Raw genomic sequence first — 24,642 nt, 5'->3', positions numbered from 1 at the left:
TCCCTCCAACTACCGCCCCATCTCCCTTCTACCCTTCCTCTCCAAAATACTTGAGCGTGCCATTCACAGCCGCTGTCTTGATTTTCTCTCCTCTCATGCCATCCTCGACCCACTTCAATCCGGCTTTCGCCCTCTACACTCGACAGAAACAGCACTCTAGAGTCTGTAATGACCTGCTTCTGGCCAAATCCAGAGGCCACTACTCCATCCTCATCCTCCTTGATCTATCCGCTGCTTTTGACACTGTCAATCACGATTTACTTCTTGCCACACTGTCCTCATTTGGGTTCCGGGGCTCTGTCCTCTCCTGGTTCTCCTCCTATCTCTCCCACCGTACCTTCAGAGTGCACTCTCATGGATCTTCATCCACCCCCATCCCGCTATCTGTTGGAGTTCCCCAGGGATCTGTCCTTGGTCCCCTTCTTTTTTCATTCTACACCTCTTCCCTAGACTCTCTGATCTCATCTCATGGTTTTCAGTATCATCTTTATGCTGACGACACCCAGCTTTATCTATCCACACCTGACATCACAGCGGAGACCCAGACCAAGGTATCGGCCTGCTTATCCGACATTGCTGCCTGGATGTCCAACTGCCACCTGAAGCTGAACATGTCCAAGACCGAGCTCATCGTCTTTCCACCTAAACCCACCTCCCCCACTCTCTATCTCAGTTGATAACACCCTCATCCTCCCCGTCTCATCTGCCCGCAACCTCGGGGTCATCTTCAACTCCTCCCTCTCCTTCTCAGCGCATATCCAGCAGACTGCCAAGACCTGTCGCTTCTTCCTCTTTAACATCAGCAAAATTCGCCCTTTCCTTTCTGAGCACACCACCTGAACTCTCGTTCACGCTCTCATTACCTCTCGCCTTGACTACTGCAACCTACTCCTCACTGGCCTCCCACTTAGCCATCTATCCCCCCTTCAATCTGTTCAGAACTCTGCCGCACGTCTTATATTCCGCCAGAACCGATATACTCATATCACCCCTCTCCTCAGGTCACTTCACTGGCTTCCGATCAGATACAGTATACAGTTCAAGCTTCTCCTCCTTACCTACAAATGCATTCAGTCTGCTGCTCCTCACTACCTCTCTACCCTCATCTCCCCCTTTGTTCCCGCCCGTAACCTCCGCTCGCAGGACAAATCCCTCCTCTCAATACCCTTCTCCACCACCGCCAACTCCAGGCTCCGCTCATTCTGCGTCACCTCACCCTATGCCTGGAACAAACTTCCTGAACCCCTACGCCAAGCCCCTTCCCTACCCATCTTCAAATCTTTGCTCAAAGTTCACCTCTTCAATGCTGCCTTCGGCACCTAACCTTTTGGAAATCTAGACTGCCCCACTTTGTCTGTACACTTGTCTTTTAGATTGTAAGCTCGTTGAGCAGGGACTGTCCTTCTATGTTAAATTGTACAGCGCTGCATAACCCTAGTAGCGCTTTAGAAATGTTAAGTAGTAGTAGGAGGGGCCAGTGTGGTGGTGGTGACCCATGGAAAGTGCCACCAACTGCCAGTGTTGGGGAGTTTCAGGCCGCCAGAGGAGGACCTTTTCAGCTGGCGGGGCTTGGGAATCTCCCCCAGGTCAGGTATTTAAAAGTTTGAGTTTCGGTTGCAGGTTAGAAGCACAGAGAGGAAATTGGGGGGCAGAGAGTGGGTGGAGGGGCAAAATTTTGTGCTCATTGACTTTGGGCTCCTGCCCAGTTAAACCATGCTGAGCAGTCTGGGAGGAGTTATCCAGTGGCCTTTGGGAGCATCCCAAGCCAGAATCACATCCTTTGCGACCTGCCCCCTAGGGCTTCCTCATTCTATTGCACCACTGCTATTGGAGTGGAGACAATGGACAGGAAGCAAGTTTTGCACCTCCTGTCCTTGTGCTCTGTGCAACCAAACTGCTCACAACCCTTTGGACAGTCCTGGTGGCATTTCACTGGGCAGTGCTGCTGAATATTTCTTCTGACCACCAAGGCATTCTCCAGGGAGTGCCAGGGTGTTCTGGAAGTTATATGGGCATCGGTAATATTCAGTGCCAGTGCCCTTATAGCTAACAGGCAAGTAGGTCCAGATATTTAATGGTCCAGCATTGAATAGCTGGGTCTAGTTTAGCCAATAGTGTGAAAGTTTTAAAAAACGCTGATTACTTCCTGCTGAATGTGGACCCGATTGTAAATAATAGAGATGGACAATTTAACCAATTGCAGGAAAAATTATTTGCTATATAAAACCTTTGTTATAGCACCTTTAAGGCAATTTCACTTGATAATCATCAATATAAGGAAACTGGGAAGCAGGCCTGCACGACCTGCTTCAGGTCTGCTGAGGTTACCGGTTAAAAATGCTGTTATCATACCCCACAGCTAAGAGAAACAGCAGACAGACTTCAGAAAGTGTTCTTTCCTGAGCTGACATCACCAGATAATTGTCACCAGATTGTCTAGTGATATTAAAGCCTGAACTTTGTGGTATATTTTCCCTGTAACTGTACCATGTAAAACAAGTTATTTTAGCTGATACACTGAGCAATTTGATATAAAAGATAAAATAAAGTGGATCTTCATAGCTGCTCTGAATGGTTGGCTGCAGGAAATTGGAAGGCAGGCCACAGCCATGTGCTGATCCGACTCCTCGGGCCAGTGTAGCGTTTAGCTGGTGCAGTTGCGGGCAATTCCATATTTCTAAAGTGCTTCAGTGGATTTCATTTGCAAGAGCTGGGTATGAGATATAGCTCCGGTTCTGCAGATATCTCAGATATTTAGTACCTGCTTGATCTGTACTTTCAAGAAAACAATACATCGTTTGCAGAGCATAACCACAACTACAAAATCGACATGTGTTGTTCAAATTGTTCTCTGGTGCCAGCTCCTGCCTTTGTTGCAATGGTTTTCAAAAAGATTGGCATTCCTTTTTAATACTGAGGTGACTAATCCTTTGAAACTGAGGTTTCTTCTGATGCTGTTCCTGTGTAAGTGTGGTGGTACAGGTACACAACTCTTGGTAGTGATTAAAATCTGCACAGCATCACCAGCAAAACAGGTTAAACAAAACATAGACATATCTGAGCGTAAATTATAATTAGTGCCAATTAACATCAATAATTGATTGTTAATGGCTCATTTACTGATTAGTTTGTGTATGGATCTGGGATCTGCTCCCAAATCTGGGCAACCTTTATAGAATTCGGGGGTTAGTGCAGATTAATAACTAAACCTCTGAGTGCATATGAAAAAGACCTAGGAGTCAATATTCAGTTGGCAGCAATGAACATTTTGCTGGTGGCCACTGGCATTTTTCCTGGATATTCAGTGCTTGGTCATGTTCGGGCTTCTCCACTGAATATCTGGTGTATGTGGCACTGGCTAACACGTGGAGGGGCATAATCGAACGGGGACGATCATCTTTAAGGGAAACCGCTATTATTGAAACAAGATGAGTGTCCATCTTTCGTTTCGATAATATGGTCGGGACGCCCAAATCTCAACCTTAGAGATGGTCGACCTAAATGTTGAGATGGTCGACCTTAGAGATGGTCGCCCCCGGTTTTCGGCCATAATGGAAACCGAGGACGCCCATCTCAAAAACGACCAAATCCAAGTCCTTTGGTCATGGGAGGAGCCAGCATTCATAGTGTACTGGTCCCCCTCACATGCCAGGACACCAACTGGGCACCCTAGGGGGCACTGCAGTGAACTTCACAAATTGCTCCCAGGTGCATAGCTCCCTTACCTTGGGTGCTGAGCCTCCCAAACCCCACTCCCCACAACTGTACACCACTACCATAGCCCTAAGGGGTGAAGGGGGCACCTATATGTGGGTACAGTGGGTTTCGGGTGGGTTTTGAAGGGCTCACATTTACCAGCACAAGTGTAACAGGTGGGGGGGGGGGATGGGCCTAGGTCCGTCTGCCTGAAGTGCACTGCAGTACCCAATAAAACTGCTCCAGGGACCTGCATACTGCTGTCATGGAGCTGGGTATGACATTTGAGGCTGGCAAAAATGTTTTTTAACTTTTTTTTAGGGTGGGAGGGGGTTGGTGACCACCGGGGGAGTAAGGGAAGGTCATCCCCAATTCCCTACGGTGGTCATCTGGTCCGTTTGGGCACCTTTTTGAGGCTTGGTCGTGAAAAAAATGGACCAAGTAAAGTCGACCATCTCTTAAGCATGCCCCAGTCCCGCCTTTGCTACGCCTCCGACATGCCCCCTTGAACTTTGGTCGTCCCCATGACGAACTGCAGTTGAGGATGCCCAAAATCAGCTTTCGATTATGCCGATTTGGGTGACCCTGACAGAAGGACGCCCATCTCCCGATTTGTGTTGAAAGATGGGCGCCCTTCTCTTTCGAAAATGCCCCTAATAGCTGGTTAAGTTGATATTCAGCACTTAACCGACCATGGGTTGCTGCAACAAGATAGGACTGTTTTATGCAGTGGCAGTACCATTTATGTGGTTACCCTGGCCAGTAAAGTGCTGAATCTTGGCATTTAACCAGCCAAGAGCTAACTCTGTCCGCATAACACCTTCAAAATAACCGGTTTTCACTTAGGCGCTAACTGCTAATTTTTAGCAGTGATAACCAGTTAAGTGCTGCTGAAAATTAGCGGATAGCCCTGACCAAGTGATTTAACTGTTGAGCAGCCATTTCTGGCCTGTTAAATCGTTTTGAATATCAACCAGTAAAAGAATAAAAGATGAGCCTTTTTCATATGCATTGAGGGCAATTTTATAGCAGGGTGCCCGGTTGATGCAGATTCTGTAAAGCAAAATAGGTGTCTAATTTCCGCTATAAAGTGTTAGCACAACCAGGTATGTAGGCGTGCAATCGTTTAGGGATGAGTACGTATGCTATCAACAGAAGCTGGTGTAAATGTGTATGTCTAAATGCCAGAGATACGTGCATATCTTATGGCTATCAAGTAAAGAAAAGAGAAGTGGTTTATTACAACAGTTACCTGACATGGCCACGTTTCGCCCTCTGGCTGCATCAGGGGTACAGACTAGAAGGGATTATAACAAGATATACCCCTAAAAGTTAACATTTCAAAAACTCTGTTCACTTCTCTAACCAGCATGCATTACTTGCGTCTGTTAACAGAGTTTTTGAAATGTCAACTTTTAGGGGTATATCTTGTTATAATCCCTTGTAGTTTTTTTTTTACCCCTGAAGCAGCCTGAGGGCAAAATGTGGCCACGTTGGGTAATTGTAGTAAACCACTTTTCTTTTATTTACTTGGTCTGCTTTCTTTTGTATTTTTGGTTTAAGCAGGCAGATCAGTGCCTGCTTACCTTGTTTGCCTATGTTATGGCTATGCCCATAAATTATGTCTATAAGTAAGGATCCTGCTCACTTATAGACATAAGATAGGCAAATGCCATAATTTGGGCATAACCAAAGGAGAGCCTGCTCGGGGCCCTCCTTTGGGTATGCCCACACATCAAATACATACCATATAAGATATGTGCACGTTTGCAAAATGGTGCTTAGGTGGGATTTTGGCATATACAGGTATATATGCTTAATATTCTAATCAGTTACACGTACAATCAAAGTGCACCTTAATTTCTGCACGGAAATCAAAGCATATTCTATAACAATGTACATAACTTCCTTGTTTAGCTAACTAATCAGCGCTGTTAATTGGATGTTAACAAGCAATTATCAGCATTAATTGGCATAAAATATGATTTATGCGCACAACACGCTAAGTGTATTCTGTAATGTGGTATGTGTAAATTCTAAGTCACATAGTTGAAAAGGAAGTGTTGCCATGGGCAGGGCATGGGATTTCTAAAATCTATCCACATTATTATAGAATACACCCGCTCTGCGCCTAATATAGTTGTCGGGATTTACACCAAGTCAAACATGGCCTAAATGGATGCAACCAAATTTGGTCACATAGAGAGGCACTCGGCGTAATTCTATATACTGTGCAGAAATTTAAGCCTATTCTATAAAATTTTGGCGTACTATAAAGCATACACCTAGGCGTATGTTGTTAGTACGTGGATTTTTCAGGCACCATATATAGAATCTAGCCCTGTTTCAAAAAAAAGTTGTTTTGTGATGCTTGGCTTGAGGCCTTTTTTCCTTCATTAAAACATACAGTCATTTAATTTCGATAAAGGCATTTGCTATATTGTTTTTCTAGTGATTATGACTTGTCTTGCAAGTTACTAGCCAATCAGATTTAGCACTATTGGAAAATTCCACTGCATAATGCTTACATTGGTCATGATAGCATTCAGCATATTTTAAGGGTTTATAGATTCAGCCATTAAAATGTTAAGTTGGACTACATTTTTGTCTTATTGTTAGCGTGGTTGGTAAGAAATGATAACTTTCCTTGTTTCCTCTTACAGGCAGGCTTTCCTACTTCAATATTTTTTCAGGCTGGTTTGTCCTCTTTCTGCCTTCTGCTTTTCTTATCTCCCATCTAATCTATTAAACTCATAAACAAAATTCCTTCCAAAGATCCAGCGCCAGTTATCTCTCCTGAAGTTCCAGAAGATAATATTTTAGAAAGAGAAAGATATATTTAAGAGAAACAGAGATAAGGGTTGGTTAGACAGTATTGCAGGTCAGCGTGGGGACATAGAAGTTAAATGTATACCTTGCAGAAAAAGAACCAAACTAAAAGGCCAAAAATGCCATTTTCGATTAGTATTTTAAATTACGTGCCGTCAAGCTCTTTCTTTACCTTTGAAAGATCTTATGTGAATGTTGGGCTTCTGTACAAAACTCCAGCTGGCAAATAAGCTGAGCATTTCAAACCTGGGAGCTTGGCGAAGTGTGATGGTGAGCTGAATACAAGACAGGCCTGTGAAAATGTTAGTGGCATAGGCTAGCCACCAAAGAACTATAGCACTGTTCCTTCCTTTTCCTGCTGTTGTCTCTAGAGCACTAGCTACAGTTTCCTCAGATTTGAGACAATCAAGAGAGAAAAGATTTATCTATACCAGGTACAGTTTCTCAAACCATTTCAGTAACCTTTCTAAACTTGAAAACAAAACAAAATCTTGGGGCCCGATATTTAACCATGGCAGCCAGCAGATAAGAAAAATGCTGGCAGCCATTGTTAAAATGAACAGCATAGGTATCTGATTTCAGCACCCACTTGAAAGTGCTATCTGGCTAACAGCAATACCTCAACCATTAACTGTATAGCAGAAAGTTAGGACAGTGTTTTTGCTGTTGTAACTTTATCCAGTTCATGGTCTGAAATTGCTGCTAACAAGATAACCTCCGATTCTACCCAGCTCTGCCAACAAACTGTCCTGGCACTGTCCAGATAGTGCTAACAGCGGACATATTTAGCGGTACTATCTGATTCAACGTGCAGGATTTCAGGATGACTCACAGAGAAACAGAATCCTAGGCTTCCACATCAGCTGCAGCAATGTGCTGGCCCAGAGACCGGCTGAAGAGGACTTCAGCTGGTGGGGGTTGGGGACTCCCGCCAGCATAGGTACCTGATGGCGGCAGCGGGGGGGAAGGAGGCCAGGCCCCCTTGGCCCCACATAGCTACGCCCCTGGCTTAGTGGCAATGACATGCATCATATTTTCCATTTCCTGGCCTGGACAGAGTGGCAAATGCTGCAGAGATAGTGTTTACAGCCCCTTTTGGAGGGATTCCTAGTCATCATACAGCAAGACCTATTGAAATCTGAGATCATCCCATTAAACATTGTTAGCTACACCCATAGTGTGTAATGTTTTAAATGGGCACATCCATTTAGGCACCCCAAGGCCACACGGTAGGATCCTATTCTTTAATGGAACCTAGGTGCCTGGATTCTTTTATAGAACACTAGTGTAACCTAGTATTGGCACATTTTAGCATTTAGAAGCCCACATTTATACCAGCCATAGACTGCTAACTGCTGCCTAACTGCTGCAGGCACATGTGTATCTTAAGGTATTCTATAATTTACATGTGCAAACTGGAGCCCCACCTACGTCCTACCATGCACCAACCATTTGTACACCCCCCCTTGCATAATACTCATTGTGCAAGATAGTGCCATTCAACTAACATAGATATGATGGGTCTGACCACTTTAAGTTGCAGTTTTCCTTGCGTTGGCAAACCTCAGGCCTCCCCCAGCCCCGTCAAATCCGACAATACAACACTAGAGGCGTCATTGATCCCAGCCTGTTCTGGAAGTCCCTTTACAGTTGCAGCGTGGACTTGCAGCCAGCCATGCCAACCTATCTCTCTGACTGGGAGAACCACTGCAAGGTTGTGCTGGACCATATTGCACCTACCCATCTCAAGACTTCCCACATCCGCAGCTCTACACCCTGATTCTCGGCTGATCTCAGAGCCTTAAAAACAGAGACTAGACGTCTGGAAAGAGCCTGGCGTAAGCGGAAGTCGGATGCTGCGCTGGGTGCTTGGAAAGGCAGTCACCGCAGGTATAAGTATGCCATCCGTCAAGCAAAGCGAAAGTACTTTTCCGTTACTCTACAGTCTGCTGGCCGGGACATCACAAAGATATACCAGCTGATAAACTCTTTCCTTGATACCCGTACTCTAGAATTCTCCAGTGCTGATCTTCCTTCTGCTTCCCAACTTGCAGTTTATTTCAATGAGAAAATACTGACCCTACGGTCTTCAACTGTGAGCTGCCTCTCTGATGTGGATGACTTCTTGGAATCTTTGACTATGCCAACGGGTGTCTGCCCCGCTGATCGCATTTGGACCAAATTCACCCGCTTATCACTTGACAAGGTAACCGCTGCTTTACTTAGGTTCGCCAACAAGCCCTGTAGATTGGATGTTTGTCCGACTCATCTCCTGAAAGCTGCACCGAAGTGTTTTGTTGAAGATCTGACTACTTTCCTCAACTTCATGTTAAGTGCTGGATCTTTCCTGCCAGGCCATGGTAATATCCTTCTCACCCCTGTTCCGAAGAATCTAAAGATTAAACCGGATGTCGTCTCTAACTATCGCCCAGTGGCTTCGATACCCCTAGTTACCAAGTTAATGGAGAGTATGGTCAATGTTCAGCTCAACGACTTACTGGCTGCCTTCGATATCCTACACCCCTCTCAGTCTGGTTTCCGAGCTCAATATAGCACCGAGACTGTCCTGGTCACCCTCTTATCTAACTTTAAGCAAGAGTTATCCATTGGTCGGAAGGTTTTACTGCTTCAATTTGACATGTCTAGTGCCTTCGATATGGTGGACCATGAAATCTTCTTTTGGTATAGGAAGTCCTGTCTTACACTGCTTCGCGGGCTTTTTAACAACAAGAACTTACCAGGTCTCAGTGAACTCAGTTACTTCTGATCCGTGGAAGGCCTCCTGTGGGGTTCCGCAGGGCTCCCCACTTTCACCTGCCTTATTCAATATTATGTTGATGTCTTTAGCTGCTGCTGTCGCAAAACTGGACCTTAACCCTTTCATCTATGCCGACAATATTACAGTCTACATTCCCTTTCGCTCCACCGTGTCGGAAATTGTTCACCTCATTGATGCCTGCTTCTCCACCTTAGAACATTGGGCTCAGGTCTTCTGTTTCAAATTAAACAAGGACAAAACACAGTGTCTCATCCTCTCGTCCATCCACACGCCAGTAATTGACACGGTGCTCCCAGTATTGGGCTCTGTCCTTCCAATTGCCACAAGCCTGCGGCTTTTAGGAGTGCAACTGGACACACACCTCCAGCTGGACAATCATGTGCACTTGGTCACCAAAAAAATGTTTCACGCCATGTGGAGGCTTCGGCGTATCAGATACTTCCTTACTAGAGATTTGTTCCGCACACTTGTCCACTGGCTTGTCCTCTCCCACTTGGACTATTACAGCGGAATTTACGCGGGCTGCCAGGCCTCTCTGTTGAAAAAGTTCCAAACAGTTCAGAACACTGCTGCGAGACTCATCCTGAGAGAGCGGCACTTTGCACATGCCGAACCCTTATGGTTCAAATTACACTGGCTGCCTGTTCAGGAGCATATTGCCTTTAAACTCTGCTCCTTGACTCATAAAACTATCTATGGGTTTGCCCCGGAGTATATGCACCCCTTGATCGACCTCCCGCCTAGGAATGCCAACCCTGCTGCTCATTCTTTCCTCCACCTTCACTTCCCAAACTGTAAGGGTGTCAAGTACAAGAGGATCTTCGCCTCGTCTTTCTATGAAGAAACGTGTCGAGGTAATAGGAGAGACTAAAAAAACTAGTAATGCTATAGAAATGATAAGTAGAAGTAGAAATGTTATGCATGTCTTGTACAAATGAGTGAATTTACTTATTGTTGAGAGTATGTCCGTTTGTCTGTCCATCTGCCTATAAGCATTTGGGAGGCCAGTGGTGTGGCCTGTACACGTGCGGTCTGCAGTCTGGACATAGAGTGGCACTGCTGGCAGTGAGCAGCCTAATAGCTGGGGAACCAAGGACCAATCTGCCCAATTAAAAAATATCTGTTTGACATAGCGGGTGGAGAGCTCAGACCACACTTACGCAAGTAGAGGAGATGACTGAGGATCTATGCAACATGGCAAATGTGGAGTCCACACTGTGCTTGCCAAAAGGGAAGAGGAGATACTAATGGAGGAAATGTTGATGAAAATGGAAAGAAGGAAAAGAGGAGACAGGGTCGAGTAGAGAAGAACTGAAGAAAGGAGTAGGGCGAAGGAGGGAGAGAAAGGTGTAAAGGAGAGACTAGGGGAAAGAGGAACCTGACACCATACAGTGCCAAATGGAAAGTGTAAGGGAGAAAGAGTGGACCATGCACACCCCACTCACTCACGCACACATGGAAAGGCATTTTCGAAAGGGATGTCCACGTTTCGATTTGGACGTCCTTGCAAAACATCCCGGCGAAGGGGCGGGGAAACCCATATTATCGAAACAAGATGGACGTCCATCTTTCATTTCGATAATAGGGTCGGGGACGCCCAAATCTTGAAATTTAGGTTGTCCCTAGAGATGATCGTCCCTAGACATGGTTGTTTCTGATTTTCGGCGATAATGGAAACCAAGGACACCCATCTCAGAAACGACCAAATGCAAGCCCTTTGGTTGTGGGAGGAGCCAGCATTCGTTATACACTGGTCCCCCTCACATGCCAGGACACCAACCGTGCACCCTAGAGGGCAGTGCAGTGGACTTCAGAAATTGCTCCCAGGTATATAGCTCCCTTACCTTGTGTGCTGAGCTCCCCCCCCCAAAACCCACTACCCACAACTGTACACCACTACCATAGACCTTACAGTGAAGGGGGCACCTAGATGTGGGTACAGTGGGTTTGTGGTGGGATTTGGAGGGCTCACATTTACCACCACAAGTGAAACAGGTGGGGGGCATGGGCCTGGGTCCGCCTGCCTGACGTGCACTGCACCCACTAAAACTGCTCCAGGTACCTGCATACTGCTGCGATGGACCTGAGTATGACATTTGAGGCTGGCATAGAGGCTGGCACAAAATATTTTTAAAGATTTTTTTGAGGGTGGGAGGGGGTTAGTGACCACTGGGGGAGTAAGGGGAGGTGATCCCCAATTCTCTCCGGTGGTCATCCGGTCAGTTTGGGCACCTTTTTATGACTTGGTCGTAAGAAAAACAGGACCAGGTAAAGTCGTCCAAGTTCTTGTCAGGGACGCCCTTTTTTTTTCCATTATGGGTCGAGGGCGCCCACGTGTTAGGCACGCCCAAGTCCCGTCTTTGCTACTCCTCCAACACGCCCCCCGTGAACTTTGGTCATCCCCGCGATGGAAAGCAGTTGGGGACACCCAAAATAGGCTTTTGATTATGCTGATTTGGGCGACCCTATGAGAAGGACGCCCATCTTCCGATTTGTGTCAAAAGATGGGCATCCTTCTCTTTTGAAAATGAGCCTGTTGGTCTCCCAGAGGGTGCAGAGGGATCGGATGTCACATCGTTCTTAATTGTCTTCCAAAATTCCTGGGAGTAGAATTTTCTCCTCCACTAGAAATAGAAAGAGCACACCACACCTCTTTGAGACCGCAATCAGAAGCTAAACAGTCTTATCCTATGATAACCAAACTGCTCTGCTATCCTCAAGTGCTTCAAATTTTACTTGCCAACACAACCAAATCCTCACTTCTACATCAAGGGCGCAAAATCTTGATTGTGCTGGATTTGACAGCTACTACAATGGTGAGATGAAAATCCTTCCTCTCTATGCGACAGGACCTGAAAGATCTTGATGCTCAGTTTGGCCTGTTATAGCCTGCCAAAATGAAGGTTACTTTTAATAGCTGCACTACCTCACACACCGATCTAGAAACCCTCCATACCTGGATTCATGACACCAAAATGGGCTGAATTGATCTTGCTCCTTGCATTGCATCTCCCAGTGTTAATTATGTTTGCTTCTGTGATATTTGTATGGATGAAGTGTTATCATTTTACTACTCAGTTTTATAACTCTATTTTTCTTACATTATATTTCATATTGCATATTTCATATATGTTATTAGCCTACTTATCTGATATTTTACTCCAGAAAGCTTTTATAAGTGCATGCATAAATACATATATTTTATTAGCATTTTCTTTGTTCTTTTCTCATGTTCTCATGAGATAAGATTGTTTGTTTATTATAGCTCTAATGTTTTGACCGGTGTCCTTTTTTCTTAGGCGACTGCGAGTGTGAGCCACTGGTTAGTTCATAGTGTAATACCTTTGTCCTCTGGGAGTTGCGTCTTTACTGTACTTATCTAGTTCATATGGTTCTAATTTCTAAATGCTTCTGTTGTAGTTTGTACTTGCACCCAAATAATATGTCTCATTTCAGCTCTTTTATGGTTTATGTTTTCTTTTATTGAGTCCTGCTATTATTTTTATTAGATGATTATTCTAAAACTTGCATCTTGGAAAGTTAATGGTCTAAACAATGTAATTAAAAGATGTAAAGTGTCTGATTATGCACAATCAAAACATATTGATGTTTTGTTATTATAGGAAACACATTTAAATCCTGATGATTGTTTCAAGACCAACTTTCCCTGGCCGGGTATGCACATTTATTCTCCAGCAATATCTAAAAAGAGAGGTGTCTCTATTTTTATTAAGAAATCACTAAATGTAAATATCATTCAACAAGCCCATGATTCAGAGGGAAGATGGAATATTGTCACTATACAATGTGGTCCTATGACAGTGACTATTTTGAATATATATGGCCCTAATTTAGGTTCACCCTCGTTTATGGTATCAATAAGGGATGTTCTAACTCAATAGTAGTTGGGGGCAATTTCAATCTTCCTTTGGATGCCATCATGGACCATCAATCTCTGTGCTCCTTTTGTTCATTGAAAATGTGGCAAGACCGTCATCAAATTATACATAATTTTGGTCTTTGTGATACTTGGATGCTGCTGCACCCTACTAATAAGGAGTTCACCGCCTTCCTCATCTCTAAAACAATATTATTTAAGGATTGGGGTTTTTTTTGTATTTGTAAGTCCTTATTACCCATGACAACGGATGCATATATCTATCTATCTGATTATATTGTCTGACCATGATTTAATCTCCATACAATTAGAGCTTCAAATAATCAAGCCTAACTCATGCTGGAGGTTAAATACCTCATTGCTGCTAGATTCAAATTTTGTGGACAGAATCAACAGTTTTATAAAGGACTTTTTCCAGAATAATATAAAGTTCTCCTCCTTGAATGCCACATGAGAAGCCTTCAAAGTATGTCTTAAGGAGAAATCCTCAGCTACTCTTCTTGGAAAAAGAAACAGTACATGACTCGTCTCAGTGATCTGAAGCTGGAGATATCTAGACTGGAAAAAGCTCATATTGCTTCTAGATTATGTGCCTACCCTGTGGAATTGGTATGTCTTAAATATGAATTCAACAAATTATGCAGTAGCAAAGCACAGAATGACATTATGATGCAATGCTCTGGTCATTACACCCCTAGACACCAAGGATACCTCTAGTAAGAGCCAGAGGGGTCCAGGGGTACATGTGCGGATGTCAGGAATGTCCAGTGATGGGGTGTAAATGGTTTGAGAAGGTAGGAAGTTGATTTTGTTCTACTGGTGGTGGTGATTTTTTTGTACCTGCCCAGTTCTTTAGACCCTAATGCATACCTCAGGGAGATATAGAAGCAGACCTGGAATTTTTATGAGACATGTATACTTCTCCATCACACCCTCTTAAAACCTCTGTGTCCCAGGAGTGTTACTATTTACCCACCTAAAAGCTTCTAAAATGACCCCCAGAATGTTTCTGTTTTTTGAGCATATCTGAAATACTATATTTTCTTCCTGCATTCAAGTTTGATGATTTATTGTCCATTTATTAAAATTATTTGGCCCACAAATGGACACACAGATAGAAGGGTGTATGCTCATTTTGTAACAAAATGACAAGTGTAACAAAACAGGCATGTTTATTTCAAGATGAAATGGAAACAATCCAAAATAAAATTTCTTTTTTGTTTTGTTATTTGCAATTAGTGCACAGTAAAACAATACAGTACAATAAAAACAATACAAGGGAACTAGACATATCTAGTGAATAATAAAATATTGCAATAAAATTAATTCTAAAGATACATTAAGAACTTTTAAAATAGAAAAGTTTTCAATAATTTTATTAATTTTAAATGACAGATCTCAGATCTAACATACAAAGTAAAGCATTCCAGCACATTATTCCTTCATAGGAAAATGAAGCAACATAATGTCTCTGATTTCAACAGTTTAGCTGATGAATAATGAAGGGTCACATTTTTTTGAATGCAAAGACCTATGAGATAGAGGGAGCTCGATCAGCTGAATCAAATAACCTGGTGCTTGACCTCTTAGAATTTTAAAAACCATAGCACAAATCTTAAAACTATATTGTGCTTCTACTCGGAGCCAGTAAAACTTGACTAACAAAAGAGTAATCCTAACAAATCTATTAGCTCCATTAATCAACCTTGCTGCCACATTATTTATTTATTTTATTTATTTATAGTGCATTTCTACCCCACATTTTCCCACACACGCAGGCACAATGTGGCTTACATAGAAGAATTAAAAATGACAATGCAATAACAGAAAATGGTAAGAGACAAGAATAGGCAAGGAAGGGGAAGGGGGCATAACAGATGCAGGGGTAAGAAAGTGGGACTATTGATCGGTAAGAGAGTGGGGAGAGTAGACCAGTCCAAATAGGTGGGTTTTCAGCAGCCTCTTGAACAGCTGGTGATCATTTTGCAGCTTTAAGCATTTCGGCAAACCATTCCAATTCTTGGCACAGGAGTATTGGAAGGACGAAGAGAAGATCTTCTTGTATCTAACATTGTGCCTCAACTGTAAATGTTTCAGTGCAGTATCTGTACAACCTAAATGAAGCAAATTGCAGTAATCTAAATGTGATAATATAGTTGCCTGAAACACTAGATGGAAGTGCTATTGTAAAAAGTGTTTCCTGATATGTCTAAGTTTGTGCATAAAATATGTTTCAGATTGCACCAATTACTTGATCTTCAAGGTCCTTGTTAAGTGAGAGTCTAAAACTTACTCCTTGGACCTTCAGTGGAGACTCTAAAACAAACTCCATATTCTGGATCTGAAATTTATCGTAAGAAGGATATGAATACAATGGCCTAAGCCAAAGAATTTGAAGAAATTGATTTGCCCAGGATTCCAACCTCTGAAAACAAAAAACAATCTCTGACACACAATCCACTACCAATGAAGAGGAATGGACAAGTATCATGACATCATCTGCATGTGAATATAAACTTACTCAAGTGGAGATTTAAAAATAAACTAGTTTGTGTAGACATTAAAACATCTCTCCAGCTATCTGATATTGTATTCCCAATATGACCTACATCTCAGGAATCCCTCAAACCAATTCCAATTATATTCCAGTTAATTCCAGTCTCACTCAATAAGTCCAATAGTACGGTAATATCTATGAGATTGCCGGCAGATGACAGGTCAAACTGCAATAATACAGCTGCTGATCCTCTCGCTGCAGCCATTTTAAAGAAACGGCGGCAGTGAGAGGATTGGTGGTAGTGGGAAGGAAAGAATGGGGATCTTTTCTGCCCTTAAGAGGTGACTAGACCACCAGGATGTACTGCGGTACATTCGGGGAGGGCACCCAGGGCTAGAAGGGTGGGCAAGTGGATGGATGAAGTTGTGCATTGGGGGAGGCATGTGGGAGCAAGGGGACTGTAAAAAAGGGTAGGTGGCCTAACATAACATTATCTAAAAGGATGGTCCTGTGCAGGAACTTTTAATGATCTGATATCCCAGACACATGATTACTTTCCTTGGGTAAACAACCTGTGAAAAATAGGGATTTTCCTTCTATGACAGTTCAGTAGAATCCCTTCCCTCTAGTCTGCTTAAGAAAGATGTGCACAGTTTCAGTCCATCAGGGTTGCAAATGGTTCTGATAATCAGGGGGAGGTGGTTAGATGGAGTCATGCATGGGTGGGAGGGAGCGAGGGGGGCTGTAAAAAATGGTGGGTGGAAGGAGGGAGAGGGCTGGAAAAATGTTGTTAAAGGGGACGTACATGGAGAGGGAGGAAGGGAAAAGGGGAGCTAGAGCATATTTGATAGAAGGGAATGGAGAGGAGAGGGGATCATGCTTCTCATGGATGTTTGCTGTTTTGGAAATGTGCATCTTTAAAAAAAATTTTATTTAGCAGAGTGCTGAAGAAAATGCATTTGTGTTACTTATAGAATCTGGCTTTCTTGGAGGATGGGGTCAAGGTGACTGTGGCAAGGTGTGATGGGGGTGGTGGGGATGGGTGGGTGGGGACGGGTTAGATTCTTGCAGGGGACAGGTTATATTTCTGTCCCCGTTGCAACTCTCTAGTTTGAAGGGCCATGGGTGTTGGGATAGTGAGCGATGTCATATTCGAGGAGGGGGATGAGGTACAGGGAGCTAAGGCTTACTGTGTGAGCTGGAGATAGGGCCCAAATGCATGTGTCACACTTAGCAGCAGAGTGAAGTGAGGTGGATATATGGAGGTCACTATTCAAACTTAGTTATCTGGGTAGCAGCACTTGCTACTAGCACTCCCCAGGCCCAGTAAGTAGCATTATTGAGATATTTTGCTCTCTTAACTTGTCCAGATATCTGGGTTCCGGTGCTGAATATCGGCAGTACCTTGATAATTCTGGCAGCTACTAAGTTTCTGGATCGTCAACGCTGGTATCTGAGTAGAGTCCAGTGGTGAATACCCGGGTATAAAAATACCTATTGAACTCTGCATATTAAATATTACCCCCCATGTTTTTTCCATCATAGAGGAAGGTATAATTGTTTTACTCAGCCAGTGCCTCAGTAACTGAAAACAAGACACACTTTCTTATTTACAGAAGAAATGTGAAGAACTTGAAATCTTCCTTTTGAAAGCTTGGCAAAAAGACCATTTTCACAGGCATTTATCGTTTGTGGGATTCTTGTCCCAGCTGTGTTTAATTCATCTGCAAATTACAGTGTATTACTGAAAATACTAGGTGGTAAGTAAGAGAGAGACACTTTGGATCTTATTCAACAAGCATTTTTTCTGTGGCTTTGGAAAAATATATTTAATGCATAAGGCCCACTGAAAGATAAAAGATGCAATTGAAGGGAAAATAGCTTCACTAGAATCTTCTACTTGCATTAACATGTTAATTATACCTGGAAGAATAGTGGCTAGTAAGTATGGGCAGCTGAAAAATATTTGCTTTCATGTCATTTGACATGTCATTTCTGGGAATACTCATGTTGTTTGGGGTCGTCATCGCTCCCCTTTTGTCATAATGGAAGACAACACAAAACAAAACTTTCCAGGGCCTCCCACCCCATGGTCCCCCTTCCCCCACCAACAACCCCCTCCCTTACCTGTACTTCCCCCAACTACTGTAGGTCTCCTGGGCCGACCTGGGTATTCATGGCAATTTGATGGGACAGGAGTGATACCACAAAAATGAACAATTTAGTCTGAGGCCAATAAGGAAACTGAGACAAAGATATTCAGTCAGATTGGTAACTATTTAGCAGTAGCATAGTCAGACCTCAATTTCTGGGTGGGTCTGGAGTGGACACTGCCCATGTATTTCCTCTTCACTTGCTATTCTATCCCCTCCCCCAAAACATGATAAAATCTAATACTTTGGCTAGTGAGTTTCCTCAAACCCCACCAGCTGAAGAATACTCTCTGGATCCCTCTCTGGACTGTGCTCAACCCTGGGGTAGTCGGCAGCACATTTCCAGTCACCAACATCAGCACCCCTCTAGCGCATGCTCAGTGTCTGAAAACACGCTGCTGACTGCCTTGTGGTTGACAGCTCAGGGAGAGGGGGGCCCTGGAGAGGACTCTTCAGCAGGCAGGGCTTGAGTAACCCTGCCAGCTACCCTAACAATGTATGCCGCTGCTGAGTGAGCCTGAACTAAAACTGGGTAGGCCTCTGCCCACCCAGGCCCATTCATGGATGTACACTGCTAAGCTGTAAAGCTGTTTGTTACATGGAAAATGGAGCTTATAAAATTGCATAGGTGCATATGCTTGTAAAAAGAAGGTACACAGAAACACATAACTTATTTTAGGTGATATGTGTGTAAGCATTCCTGGGAGCATAGGTTGGGAAGAACAAGTGTGGATACAGGCTGTATGTCTTTATCTTATAAAATACATAAATCTCTAGAGTATGCACACATATCTGCACCTGCCTTATTGCAGGTGTAAATTAGTGGATAGTTCTAGGTGTTCATTCTATGAAGGTGCATAGGTGCCTGTGTTGCCTTATATAACACAATGATGCAATCTCAAGATGACTCTGGGAGATGACCCAGACCATTTTTGGTTAATTTTGAAAGGACGGCCATGCTTGGCTGGGTGGCCAGAGACAACCTAGACTACTTACCTAGGCAACCTGTAAACTGGCATTATATGCACATTGGATTTGACCATGCGATTTCGGCAAGTGCCTCTCATTCCAGGCACCAAGGCGAAGACAACCTTCTTTACTCCTATAGGCTTGTTCCAGTTCACTGTACTGACTTTTGGACTTCATGGGGCTTCTGTTATATTCTAGCACTTGGTAGACCATCTTTTGAGGCCCCAAGGATGGTTCTTAGTGACATACCTGTACTGATTGGAAGACACATTTGACCCAAATACAAGTGGCCCTGATAAGGCTTTAGAAAACTGGCTTGATGGCAAATTCAAAGAAGTGTTTCCTGGAAGGAAAAGAGATCTAATACTTGGGCTATTCTACAGCTGCAGATATGAAAACTGGATGAAATTGTCTGAGTGCATGTTCCTCATTCAATGAAGCAAGTAGAAGCTGCCTTGGGCTTAGTGAACTGTTCCTTTATATGGCAGACTGGCTCCTGCCTGGTGCATCTCAGGATGCTCTGCATGGAGTAGAACACCACAAAGCGATTGGGTATTACTCCTGCCTCCTTTCTGGAATGGCCTGGGTGGGGAGTCCCCACTAGACATCAGACACTTTATTTTTTTAAAGTCAGGTCAGGCAGGGAGGAGGGAGGGGTGCCACTAGACACCAGGGCAATATTTTTAAGTTAAGAGGAGGACAATTTTTAGTATCAGGGGCAGGAAGGGTGCCAGTCATGTCAGGGGTGGGAGGGTGCTGGAAGGACATTATCTATTTTACATTTTGGTGGAGCAGAGGGGAGAGAGATGGGGTCAATGCTGACTGCATGGATTTTGCGCCACCTCAGATCTTGTATTAGGTTTCTTGGATTGAGTCCCCATAGTAGACATCGGTTCACAGCCCTAGCTAACAGGTTCTTTAGCATGCATTTTAATGTGTTGTGTGCTGATGTCTACAGTGGGAATAAACCTCGGCACAGAAACATTCTTGTTAAACATGTACTGCAACCCATGGTAGCTTTCTGCATCAGCTCCTTTGTGCATATTTCCAAGGGGGGCATACACAAGGGTAGAGCATGGCTGAGACATGGGTGAGGCTCCCAATTATATATATAACCTATAGAATATTGTAAGTTACATGCATCCCTGCCACATTTAGGTGCCCACAGTTATGCCAGTATCTAGGGCTGGTGAAACTGGGGGCACCTAAATGTTAGGCATTCCAATATCAGCTTACTCTAGCCTTCTATAACAAAACTTAGACACCTAGGTTCTGTTATAGAATAGGCTTTGGAAGGAGAACAGTCACAACAAGGGCAACGAAAAAAGGGGGGTACAGCAGATGATATAGAAAATTCCACTTTATTGAACATCCAGGACTCGAAACAAGCCGTGTTTCAGCCCACAAGGACCTTCTTCAGGAGTCACTTAAATTGGATGTATGTTGTTACTAGAAAAAGTGTTGTTATGTTCAATGTCTGAATCAAGGATAAGTCCTTGTTCTTTCCTATTTATCAGTTCCAAATATTTACTTTGGTTCTGGAGAAACAGGTTTCTTCACAGAGACTCTCCACCATAATATTTCCAGATCTCATCTTCTGGCTTTTCCCTTGTCCTTGGTGGAGAATCTCTGTGAAGAAACCTGTTTCCCCAGAACCAAAGTAAATATTGACATTGAACATAACAGCACTTTTTCTAGTTGTAACAACATACATCCAATTTAAGTGACTCCTGAAGAAGGCCCTTGTGGGCCGAAACACGGCTTATGTCGAGTCCTGGATGTTCAATAAAGTGGAATTTTCTACATCATCTGCTGCCCCCCCTTTCTTCATCACCCTTATTGTGACTGTTCTGTTTGTACTGCTACAAGGGTTTCTGTTCTTCTGTATTTTGGTTGTGCCCTGTAAATAGAATAGGCTCCTACATATGTGCCAACAAAATAGAAGCACCCATTTATAGATGTGCTTCCTAAGAGCTCAGTTTTAGAAAGGATGTGCAGAGTTCCCACTGTATTTTACAAAGGTTCTGCCAAATGCAGAATCCCCTGGTAAAATATGTGTAAGGACATGCAGGACTGCACACTCATGCTTCTCTATATCTCATGGGAGCAAAATAGCAGCAAGTGGGGGAAAAACATGTACTTCACCCTTCATATGCATAACAGCAGCTTTTTAAAATCACTATTCTCTATATACACGCACACCCCAATCCCTCCTGCAAGTTACACTTGTCCCCCCCCCCCCCCCCCCCCCATCACCCTCCAGTGGCATCTATAACACTTCCCATGTCAGGGCAAAATGCTTGATCCCTAGTTGTAGTAGACACCATGGGTTTCCAGTAATGCCAAGGATTGGATTGGGAGGTGGGGGAGTCTTGTGGAGAGGTACATCAGGAGGACTTGTGTATGATGTGGGGTGTTTGGGTGGGTGACTTCATAGGGGATGTTGATGCTGGGGGGATTGTCATGGGGAGTTGTTAATTTAAAAGAAGAGTATAGTATGGGGGGTTGTTGATGTCAGGGGGTCATCAGATGAGGGGGGGGGGGGGCTGACATGGGGGTATGTTTGTGCAGGATCAGTGATGTCATGGGTTTGCCCTCATATGCAGAAAACATCAGTTTGCACATTGCCTGTCAATATTTTCCTGCTCCAGCTTATGTCTTCCTAAACATTTAGGACATTTTCAGATTTGCAGCAATTCTGATACTGTAGTTTGTATATTTCTGACAAAACTCTGTGGGCCCGATATTCAGCTGGTGGTGGGCAACGCTTTGCTGTCTTCCGCTGGTGTTAAACCAGGATATTCAATGTTGGACCATTTCCAGCAACCGTCATTCAATATCCGGGGTATTTAAACTTCTGAAAAGTTACCCTGTTATGCCAGTATTCAGTGCTAACCAGTTAACGTTTTAGCCGTCAAAGATAGGCCTACTAATTATGTGGCCTATTTTAACTAGTAAACATATCCGGTTTGACATTGACTATTCGCGCCTAACCAGCTATGTCGTGTGATATAGCCGGTTAGCAGATAGCCTCTAACCACAGATATTCAGCAGGAGATAACCAGTTATTTCCCACTGAATATTGCTGGTTAGGTGTTAAAACACTATTTAACTAGTCAGCGGCTGTTCCTGACCGGTTAAATAGCGCCAAATATTGAGGGATGTGAATCTGGAGAACTGTGAGGCCTGAATTTTACAATATTCTTTCTCATATCCTGCCATCACAGATAAGATCTTTGAAAGCATCATACTATCCACAGAATAATTCAGTAAAAATAACAGAAGCTTGAAGTAACAGGTATTTAGATGGAATTGTTGGCATTTTTCTCTGATTCCGGATCCCTCACCTTTTTTTGTTTTTTTTTGTTGCAGGACTGTCTGCCAGAGGCAGGAGACTTTCGTGCCCAGCAGTGTTCTGCTCATAATGATGTCAAATACCAGGGCCAGTTGTATGAGTGGCTTCCTGTGTACAATGATCCAGAAAACCCTTGCTCGCTGAGGTGCCAGGCAAAAGGGACAACAGTTGTTGTGGAACTGTCACCCAAAGTATTGGATGGCACCAGATGCTACACTGAATCTCTGGATATGTGCATCAGTGGTCTGTGCCAAGTAAGAAGCCATTTGGCCCTTATATATTGCATGACTACTAGAATTTGTTCTCTTTGGGGCTCTTTTACTAAGCTGCGGTAAAAGGGGGGTCTGTGCTATCAGGGGCAGATGTTTTTGCCGTGTGCTAGGGCCCCTTTTATTGCAGCAGATAAAAATGGCCAAAAATGAAATGGCTGTGTGGTAAGTTCGACACTTGCTGTACGGCCATTTTGGGGAGAAGCACTTACCGCCACCCATTGAGGTGGCGATAGGGGCTCCTGTGCTAACCTGGCAGTAAACGGGTAGAGCGTGACAGTGCCCGATTACCAGCGGGTAACCCCCTGCAGAAATATTTTTAAAATATTTCCGTTAGTGAGGGAAATGCTGTACGCTTGGGGTGGAACTACCGCCGGCGCCCGCATTGGGCCAGCAGTAGTTCTGGATTGGCTCGCAGTAAGCTCACGATAGGCTTACTGCTGCTTAGTAAAAGGGCCCCAAGTTTTGTACTTTTCATTTTCCTTTTTTTCATCTTTTGTAATCCTTTTTTTCTGGTTGATATTCAGCCTGCAGTGGGCAGCGTTGTTTTAAATGCTGATTGCCATGGACAAAATTTGATCCAAATATTTGGAAACAGTTGATATTCAGTGCTGGTACCTAGATAACTAACCAGACAATATGGGTCCTTTTACTAAGGTGTGATGAAAAATGGGCTGCGCTAGTGTAGGTGCGTGTTTTGGGTGCACGCAGTCGCAGATCCATTTTTCAGCGTCTGTAAAAAAGGCCTTTTAAACATTTTTGCCGAAAATGGATGTGTGTCAAAATAAAAATTGGTGCGCATCCATTTTGGGTCTGAGACTTTACTGCCACCCATTGACTTAGTGGTAAGGTCTCACGTGGTAACCGTGTGGTAATCGTCTGCATGCGTAGAATGATGATTACTGCCCGGTTTCCACCGTGTGCAGGAAAATTAAAATTAATTTCTGACGCATGTAGCAGATGCGTGTAACAAATGAAATCACTGCCTGGGCCACATGGTAGCCAGGCGGTAACTCTAAATTGGCGCATGTACATGCCTACGCAGCTTAGTAAAATGGCCCCATAGTTAGGGCTGCTTTTTATGAAGTTCCACTTAACTATTTATCTGGGCTCTAGTTCTGAATATCAGCAGTGTCTGGATAACTTCCGGGTCTGCCCCAACTCTGCCCTCCGATAGTGCCCTAACCAGATAGTACTGTAGCAGTCAGACATGATATTTAGCGATATTATCTGATTAAGTGCTGCTGAATATTATGTGTGGAGCTGGTTAGTGCTATTTAACTGGGAGGAGTCTCTCCTACCCAGTTAAATTGTGCTGAATATTGACCCCTTTGTTTATTTTTTTAATTTTGTAAAAAATTATACATATGTCATTGTAGCAAGAGGAAAACAAATCAAGTCTACATCAGTGGGGACAGAACAAAGAATACAAACAGCAATAAACAATATTCATAATATCCTTTTCACTTTATAGGTACCTAGTAATTCCTGACCTTAAATAAACTATCTTTTGCCTAGCTGAGAAGAACAGAACATCAGGAAATTATTTAACTTCTCTATTAGAGGCCGACCGAATTTCGGTTTCAGGTTTGGCACTGAAACCGACCTGAAATTCGGGTTTGAGTTTTGGCCGAAAATGCCTGAGCCCACTGCCACCATCACTCCTGCAAGACTGCAGGATGCTCCTGCCCCGAAGAAGCCACTAGTCCACCAGGACCTTCGGGGGGTGGGAGGCTGGTTCGGGAGGGGGAGTAGTCTTGTGATGGCAGCGGCTAGGCCACGTTTTCAGTTTCTGTTCCAGTTCCGGCTGAAACCGTGCCATGGATTTGGTTTCAGTCGAAGCTAAAACCACTGGTTTCAGTCGGCCTCTATTCTCTATCAGTCAGTAGACATTCCAATTATACTGATTCAAAGAAAATATCATTAGAATCACAAAATTTAATTAAACATTTGCAGGGGAAACTTCAAAAGGAAGCTCACACTCGCTGCAAGAACCCGTGGTTTTACGTGTAAAAAGCTTTGTTTGGCTTGCGCCACATCGGGAAATATCTGTAGCTTAGGACCACAGTAAAGGAAATCTTATTTCTTAAAATTTGATTTCATCCCAAAATGTTTTATCTTTTTCAGAAATACAGGAAACCAACAGGGTGGCACGTTCTGATATATTGTCCTGAGATGTTTCAAAAAATGTTGTCAA

At 43.7% G+C, this 24,642-nt stretch overlaps 1 protein-coding gene across 1 annotated transcript in view; it reads left to right on the top strand.

The window, feature by feature from the left end:
* The window catches only part of ADAMTSL1 (ADAMTS like 1), a 550,999-nt gene that overhangs the window by 146,049 nt on the left and 380,308 nt on the right, over window positions 1–24,642 (top strand). Inside the window, exon 4 of the mRNA XM_030194223.1 lies at window positions 22,194–22,430. Within this exon, the coding sequence (XP_030050083.1) occupies window positions 22,194–22,430 (237 nt within the window). The remainder of the gene's footprint in view (window positions 1–22,193; window positions 22,431–24,642) is intronic.

Source organism: Microcaecilia unicolor, chromosome 2 (genome assembly GCF_901765095.1).
Source record: "Microcaecilia unicolor chromosome 2, aMicUni1.1, whole genome shotgun sequence".
Classification (NCBI taxonomy): Eukaryota; Metazoa; Chordata; class Amphibia; order Gymnophiona; family Siphonopidae; genus Microcaecilia; species Microcaecilia unicolor.
The sequence above is the reverse complement of the archived record's forward strand: the minus strand, read 5'-3'. Positions and strand labels throughout refer to the sequence as shown.